Genomic DNA, 8,511 nt, shown 5'->3' with positions numbered 1-8,511 from the left:
GTGTTGTGTGACAGAAGAGTGTCAGCAAGAATCCAAGGAAAGGTGTACAAGACAGTAGTGAGACCAGCTATGCTGTATGGGTTAGAGACTGTAGCAGTGAGGAAAAGACAAGAGGCAGAGATGGAGGTAGCAGAGATGAGGATGTTGAGGTTCTCTTTAGGAGTGACCAGGATGGACAGGATTAGGAATGAGCACATCAGAGGGACAGCTCAGGTCTTCTGTTTTGGGGACAAGGTCAGAGAGGCCAGATTGAGATGGTTTGGACATGTGCAGAGGAGGGATAGTGGTTATATTGGTAGAAGGATGTTGGAGATGGAGCTGCCAGGCAAGAGGTCAAGAGGAAGGCCAAAGAAGAGATATATGGATGTGCTAAAAGAGGACATGAAGTTAACTGGTGTGAGAGTCGAGGATGCCGAGGATAGAGTTAGGTGGAAACAGATGATTCTCTGTGGTGACCCCTAACGGGAACAGCCGAAAGAAGAAGAAGAGAATCATACAATCAGAAAACAAGTCATCACACATAAAGCAGAGGTGCTAGTTATTCTGCAGTGGTTGCATTTCACAGTGCAGTGCAGGCACACGCAGAAGATGTAAAAACACAGCCGTCACTTTTCTCCTTGTTTTGTTGCCACCATCACTGCCACACTTTCTTTCTATAAAGAATGTGAAGTTGTCATCATGCCGTGTTGAATTTTGGGTAAATACATCATTTTGGTGGGACCACTCTTCTTATCCTTCATTCATATATGCACTACATACTTCTTTAAGTTAACTTAAAAAAATGCTATCACATACAGCTACAGTAGTGTTCAGTTTGAGCACAGACAGGACAAAAGTTTGATTCATCTGCAGCGTTTGCGTTATCTGCTGACAGCTGCTAGCTAGCGTTAGCTCACGAACTGAGAGCTGAGATCAGGGCACCAATTCTGGTGATTTATTGGTATCGAGTCTGAGGGTGTCACAGACTGTAAATCCTCTTGAGGCAAATGTGTGATTTGTATTTATTGGGCTATATAAATAAAATTGGACTTAACTTTAAAATCTACTTTCAACTTGCATTCACTTAATTTTTTTTTTATGTATTGTCATTTTATAACATAATGTGCCATCCCTGGTAGGCTAGTGGTTAAGGCGCAGTGCTCTCGCTGTTGTGGCCCCCGCTCGAGTAAGGGTTGCATCAGGAAGGGCATCCGGCGTAAAACACGTGCCAAATGTCAGTGTGACGAGTCGCCACAGCGAATCCTAAACAGGAAAAGCCGAAAGTGACTTTCTATTTTATAACATAATGTAACTGTAAGATGTTATCTTCCAGCAGTACTGTGTCTTCAGTAAACAACTTTGAGGTTCTCTGCCAAAATATTTTTGTTTGAAAAAGAGATGATCTGCCAGCATTGTTAGTTTTTTATCTCAAATATAGATACTGTATGAATATTGGGCTTAAAAGTCCTGTGTACCTTTGACCACAATTACCACTCGATGTGAATCCTCTTTGTAGTTTTCTCTTTGACATTGGATTCCTGATGTGTGCAGATGTCAAGCCCCCGGCGGAGGCCCCAGGACCAGTGGTCTTAGAGACAGCAGCAACAGAGAACGCTCCAGACAGTGGGGCTATCGTGAAGAGGCACAAAGCCCGAGAGCACAAGAGGGTTTACCGCTGCTCCCTCTGCAACAAGGTCTTCCAGAACAGCAGCAACCTCAACAGACACATCCGATCTCATGGTACATGGAGATGTGAAAAGCTGGTGTTTGCTTTCAAAACACTGGTGACTTTATCATCTAAAACCCCAACTTCAAATAAAAATTCAATTCAGAATGAATGGATGCAGATCATTAAAGTATCCTTTATACTTTCCAGGTGATAAACTGTTCAAGTGCGATGAATGTGACAAGTTGTTCAGCCGTAAGGAGAGTCTGAAGCAGCACATCTCTTACAAGCACAGCAAGAACATGGTGGGTAACATTTTAGACTGCTGCCCCAAGGGCTTCTGTTTCCTCTGCTGGTTAATGTGTTTGTCTTCTTTCTATGTGCATCCAACAGCCTGACCAAGAATACAAATATAAATGCAACACATGTGAGAAATCCTTTCGCCTGGAAAATGCCTTAAAGTTCCACAACTGCCGGACAGGTAGGATAATCTTGTTCGGTTTAACATGAATAGTTTCACGTCCATGTCAGTTGTGATCCTGTCTGATTTCCATCACTTCAGATGACAAGACATTCCAGTGCGACATCTGTTCGCGGTTCTTCTCCACCAACAGCAACCTGTCCAAGCACAAGAAGAAGCATGGAGAGAAGCTCTATTCCTGTGAGATCTGCAAGAAGATGTTCTATCGCAAAGATGTGATGCAGGAGCACCACAGGAGACACGGGGAGGGTGAGTCGCACAAGAGCAACAACAAAGACCTAATTACCCATTATCTTCTATATTGCTCTCAATACGGGTAGTGTAGCAGAAAAAGTGTCACTTTGTGTGAAATATTACATCATGTTTAGTGGCATCATTCAGTTTTAAATGGCAGACTTTATTTTAGCCCGCAAGCTAAGAGCTGTAATGAAAAATATGGCTTCAATGAAAAACAATGTGGTGAAGAGTTATATGATTGTATCAGTCTTAGTCATTAATTTGAGTTATAATTGTACCATATCTCGTGCTTTAAACAGTTACATTATATCATAATTGATGCCACACAGCAGCATCAGCATTGTAATACTTGTAAATAGAGACATCTAACCCAATTTTGCTGAAAATAACTTGGAAAGGCAGCAGTAATGCACAGGACTGATGAACTCTGGTAGTCTGATGTCTTCTGCATAAACCAGTCAGGTGTGTGTAGAGGCACGTGAGGTTGTTTTGTAGCACATTGGTGGCATTTGCACATGATTTAATGAAGGTAAACATAGTGCATGGCTATGCATAATGGTCCTCTGGCATGCACTATACAAATCTGAGGCTGCAGATGTATTATCATACGTATGTATCCTGCTGGATATAGTGAGCTGAAGAAGGAACTGTTCATACACCATAAAGCAACGGGGAAACCGAGTGAGACTGATTTATCAGAGTTCCTGTTTCAGCCATTTTAACCACTAGTTTTTGATGCCCAGTTGGAATGTGTTGAATTACAACCTCAAATCAGAAGAAGTTGGGACAGTATGTAAAATCAAAATTAAAACAGAAAATAGTGATGTGTAAATCATCTGTGTCCTGTATTATATTTAAAACAAGACAGCAGCACATTATTTGATGTGACACCTCATCATTTTTTTCTTTGCTCTAAATAAATTGAACAAATTGTTAATTCTAATTAAAAAAAGTTGGGACAGTTGCATTTCAGGGCCAGTACTGAGGTAAAACAATGAAATGATGATTCCATTTGAAACAGGTGATGTCAACAGGTGACTGCATCATGATTTGGTACAGAAGTGGAGGACCACCAGTTTGCCAACATATGTGTGAGAAAAGTACTAAAATGTTTAAAAACAATATTTCTCAAAGAAAGACAGGAAGGGACTTGGATCTGTCACCCTCTACGGTGCAGAACATCATTACAAGATTCAAGGAATCTGGAGGGATTTCAGTGCATAAAGGGCCAAGCCTAAACTGGATGACCGTGCTCTCTGATCCCTCAGATGGTGCTGCATCAAGAATCGTCACTCTTCTATGACGGATATAACCACATGGGCTCAGGATGACTTTGGCTCACCTGTGTCAGGCACTACAATATGTAGTGTGGTCAGACCAATCAGTATTTCAGGTCTTTTTTGGAAGGGCTGGACGCCATATGCAAAGACCAAAGACTAAAGGACCGTCCAGGCTGTTACCAGCAACAAATCCAAAAACCAGGGCCCGTCATGGTCTGGAGTTGTGTCAATGTCCAGGGCAAAGGTCACTTACACTTCTGTGATGGCCCCATTGATGCTGAACAATACACAGAGATGTCGAAGCAACATATGCGGCTTTCAAGACGACATCTTTTCCAGGGACGTCCATGCATATTTCAACAAGACAACACAAAACCTCATCCCACCACATTACCAAGGCCTGGCTGTGGAGGAAAAGGGTGTGAGTGCTGGACTGGTCTGTCTGCAGTCCCAACCTGTCCCCAGTAAAGAATATGTGGCACATTTTTTAACACAAATTGTGTCAACGAAGACCCAGGACTGTTGTGCACCTGAAGACTAGTTTACAGGAGGAATGGGACAAAATGACACCTGACACATTGAATCACTTGGTGTCCTCAGTCCCTAAACGTCCTTTAGTGTTGTGAAAAGGAACAGAAACGTCACACTGTGGTAAATGCTTTACTGTCCCAAATCTTTTTCTGGAATGTGTTGCAGCATCAGAATTGAAGTCACTGTTTATTTTGAACAAAGAATAAAACTGATGAGGTGTCACATCAAAACATGTGCGGCTGTGTTGTTTTCAATGTGATACGGGACACAGATGATTTACGCATCACTATTTTAATTTAATTTTGATTTTACATACTGTCACAACTTTTTCTGATTTGGGGTTGTAAAACAGTTTATTTAGTTTTGTTTATATATTTTGTAGATTGAAGCTGAATGTTCACAACAAGAGTGTAATTAATGTAAAGTCCCAGTATCTTCCATGAATTTATATGATACAGACCTGTAAAGAGTTCTAGCTTGCATCAGTACATCTGTACTTGCATGTCACCATATTTCTTATTCTGCTTCTGAGCTTTCTTTTTCTTCTTTGCTGAACTAAACCCATAAATGCATCTGGACAGGACCAAAGCACATGAAGAGAGAGGAGCTGGAGACAAACGGAGAAGAAGGGACCAAGTACAGGAAGGAGCCGTCACCCTGTCCCATCTGTGGCAAGGTGAGAAAGTAGGACAAACAACTGGACATCAGTCCCAGAGGAGAAAAATAAAATCTCTGATTTGTTAATATGCTTGAACCTTTAACTGACAAAAGTTTTCACTGACCAACTTAAATATAAGCAAATTTAGAATAATCAGTACGTAAAAGCCAAGGGCAAAAACCACTGTTGAATGAGGAGGGATCGCATGAGAAACCGCCACGTTATAGTGATGAATATAGTCACATGGGCTTGGGAGGACTTTGGAAAACTGCTGTCACTTAACACAGTCGGCCGCTGCATCCAGAAATACAAGCTGATGCTCTGTTATGCAAGGAAGCCATACATCGATTCTGTGCAGAAACACGCCAAGTCCTCTGGACCCAAGCTCATCTCAGATGGACCAAAAGACAGTGGAGACGTGTTCTGTGGTCAGACGAGTCCACGTTTCAGCTTGTTTTCAGGAAAAATGGCCAGGTCATTTGTGCCAAAGATGAAAAAAGACCATCCAGACTTATCAGCGAAAGGTGCACCAGCCATCTGTGATGGTGTGGGGGTACATCAGTGCCCACAGCATGGGTGACTCACATATGTGTGAAGGTACAATCAACACGGAGGCATAATTTGGGGCTTTAGAGAGACATACTCTATTCTGCCATCAAGGCAACATCTTGTCCTGGAAAGTCCTCGGACATTTGAGTAGGACAGTGCTTATCCTGCACATGTTATAATAGCGTGGCTTCATAGACACATAGTGTGTGTGCATGACTGGCCTGTCTGCAGTCCAGGTCTGTCTCCTATTGAAAACGCATGGCGCGCCATGAAGAGGAGAATCAGACATCGGTGACCATGGACTGATGGGCAGCCAAAGTCTTGTATCCACTTGGAAAACTGCAACAACTAAACAGGCCTATATTTACAAATTGCTATTAAGTTGGTCAGTGAAACCACTGAAAACCTTTTCTTTGTACTTTTATCCGCTAAATAAAGGTTCAAGTTAATTAATGTCACTGATTTTTTATGGCATTTTGGAAAATGTCCCAAGTTTTCCAGAAATGAGGTTTGTATTTAATCAGTGATGTGTGTACTGTATACGCATGTCTGCTTGTGCGCACAGGTGTTCTCCTGCAGGAGTAACATGAACAAGCATCTGTTGACCCATGGTGATAAAAAGTACACCTGTGAAATATGCGGTCGCAAGTTCTTCCGTGTGGACGTCCTTCGAGATCACATACATGTTCACTTCAAGGTGAGACCGTCAGGAGGGAAGAGTCTTCCACGCTGATGCTGAAACCAAGCTCAGCTATTGGCTTATCAGCGCCATTTGAAATAATGTTAATGTCTATCCTGTCTCATCTGCCAGCCCCTCAGCATCAGCACCTGGCTGTCTGTTCTGCTGTCACATGAGAATACAGAGATTCAGTTTCATCAAAAACCCAGGATTTTCAGGAGAAAAACGTACAGATGCGTGTCAGTTCTACATGATCACCCTGGGGATGTCTAGAAAACAGACGTAGAGCTGTTACTCTGCCCTAGACACTTGTATTTCCTGTTTAGCAACTCCTCTACCTGTTTAGCTGAGGTGACACTTGATGTAGTGACGCTAGAACTGCCACACATAATACATCAGGTTTACCAGGAAGCAGAGACGATTGTGGCTGCATTTTCTCTGAGGTTTTACTAATTCTCTGTAAAATTAAGTGCCAGGAAAGTATTTCTTGGTTCAGATGTGGGAGTCCTTTCAGTTACATTTAAGTTGATTGCAGGCTGATATTAACAAAACAATATCATTTACTGTATATATAGCAAGTCAAGTCAAGATTTTTTTATTTGCCATTTATGCATAAACACACAGTCTAGGCATATAGGAATTCTTGTGCAGCTCTCCTTTGGAGTCAGGTAAGGAGTCAAAAGCCAGAAAGAACACTTAGTCTTAAAATAAAAAGTTACATAAAGGCAACAAAGCATTAAAACCACAATACACAAAAATAGGGTAATAGTATTTTCCCCAGTGAACTTCAAACATTGCACTTAGTAATTCACATGGTGGAGTTGGATATGTCATTACGCTTGGTGAGGTAGTGAGGGGTTATAACACTAAAACACAGTTTATATTCAGGCTTGTTTCCTGCTTGGTAGAGCAGGTCCAGCTATTATTCAGGTCCCACAAGAGAACAGGTGTACAGTGCAATACAATAGCAATACCAAAACAGTATCACTCCTAAAATGCTGACAGACTACTTGGGCACCTAGCCATATGCCTCTCACACCCCAAATGTGTTTCCGATAATATCTAGGCTACAAAAACTGTAAAAGTACCAAATGTAAGACCGTCCTTAGGTTCATCCGAATTTTTACCAGTCAACAAAGCTAACTTTTGCACAGATGGGGGTGATTTATGTGCTGGGAGGTAATGTTTTCAAACTGTTGCACTCATTTCAAGGCACCATGGATATGACTAAAGTGCCCATAATGCACCATGTTTGATGAACATCTCTACACTTGTCAGACAGCACCTTGGGTCAGACATGTTTCATGACATTACATATGTTTTGACCCCCCTCTCTGAATCTCAGCTGTCACTGAATTGAATCATTTCAGAGAGTTGTTTCTGTTCCAGGACATAGCCTTAATGGATGAGCAGGAGAGAGAAGGCTTCATCAAAAAGATTGGCATCTCATCAAGCAACAGTGACGAAACGGACGATGACGAAGAGGAAGACGATCCTGAGCACCACAAGTATAACTGCAAGAAATGTCAAGTAAGCTCATCTAAAATAACAGTCAGTGTTCTTTATCTGAACATGCTTGTTAGCTGGAAATAATATTCAGTCAGTTGGTCTGGTTGAAGGAAATTTTAAAATCTAAAAGCAGAATCAGAATACCTTTATTGTCATTGCACAGCTTTGCAAGAAAATTCAGTGCATCTCTCCCAGTGACAACAAATAAACATCAGACTAAACATTATATTAAAAACATAAAAAGTATTGCACCTCAAAGCACAGGAGTCAGTACAGAGTTCAGTACTTTGCCTGCCATCATTCTGGAGCTATGAGCCTTTATAGACCTATATCGCCTCCCAAGGGGCAATAGTGAAAAAAGATTGCCTGGGTGTGATGAGTCCTTGATTATGTTTGTAGCCCTACGTAGGTACCGTGTTTTGCATATGAATTCTAGTGAGGGAAGTTGTTTGCCAATGTGCTGTGCTGATTTAATGACTCTCTGAAGTGATTTCCTGTCAGCTACTGAGCAATTAGCAAACCACACCGGGATGCCATGGGACAGAACACTCTCTGCAGAGCAGTGGTAGAAGGACAGCAGCAGCTGCTAGGGCAGGTTTGTTCAGAGAAGTGTCCTTGGAAAATAAGAGATGCTGCTGTGCCTTCTTTACTAGAGAGGTGGTGTTAACAGACTGTGAGGTCCTGGGAGATTTGATTTATTCTTTCAAGCATGTAAAGACAGTTGATATGACAACACACATAATTATACACATATCCAACAAATGCTAATTCAATATCAATTTGCTTATACCTAGTACATGCATGAATGGAGTAGGAAGAAGTCAGACTTATCCAGTCCTACCCCATGACATCATCTTACCATCATTGGTTTGCAAGCAGTAAATCTACATAAATAATTCTCTTCTACACCACACAAGTAATATACTAAAGAATTATAACAGA

General features: G+C 41.6%; 1 protein-coding gene across 1 annotated transcript in view; it reads left to right on the top strand.

Moving 5' to 3' along the window:
* The window catches only part of prdm15 (PR domain containing 15), a 22,566-nt gene that overhangs the window by 3,989 nt on the left and 10,066 nt on the right, over positions 1–8,511 (top strand). Inside the window, exons 9-15 of the mRNA XM_020622117.1 lie at positions 1,531–1,719; positions 1,856–1,950; positions 2,039–2,126; positions 2,208–2,375; positions 4,756–4,850; positions 5,947–6,078; positions 7,450–7,590. Of these exons, the coding sequence (XP_020477773.1) occupies positions 1,531–1,719; positions 1,856–1,950; positions 2,039–2,126; positions 2,208–2,375; positions 4,756–4,850; positions 5,947–6,078; positions 7,450–7,590 (908 nt within the window). The remainder of the gene's footprint in view (positions 1–1,530; positions 1,720–1,855; positions 1,951–2,038; positions 2,127–2,207; positions 2,376–4,755; positions 4,851–5,946; positions 6,079–7,449; positions 7,591–8,511) is intronic.

Source organism: Monopterus albus, unplaced genomic scaffold, assembly GCF_001952655.1.
Source record: "Monopterus albus unplaced genomic scaffold, M_albus_1.0 scaffold272.1, whole genome shotgun sequence".
In the NCBI taxonomy this organism is placed as follows: domain Eukaryota; kingdom Metazoa; phylum Chordata; class Actinopteri; order Synbranchiformes; family Synbranchidae; genus Monopterus; species Monopterus albus.
The sequence above is the reverse complement of the archived record's forward strand: the minus strand, read 5'-3'. Positions and strand labels throughout refer to the sequence as shown.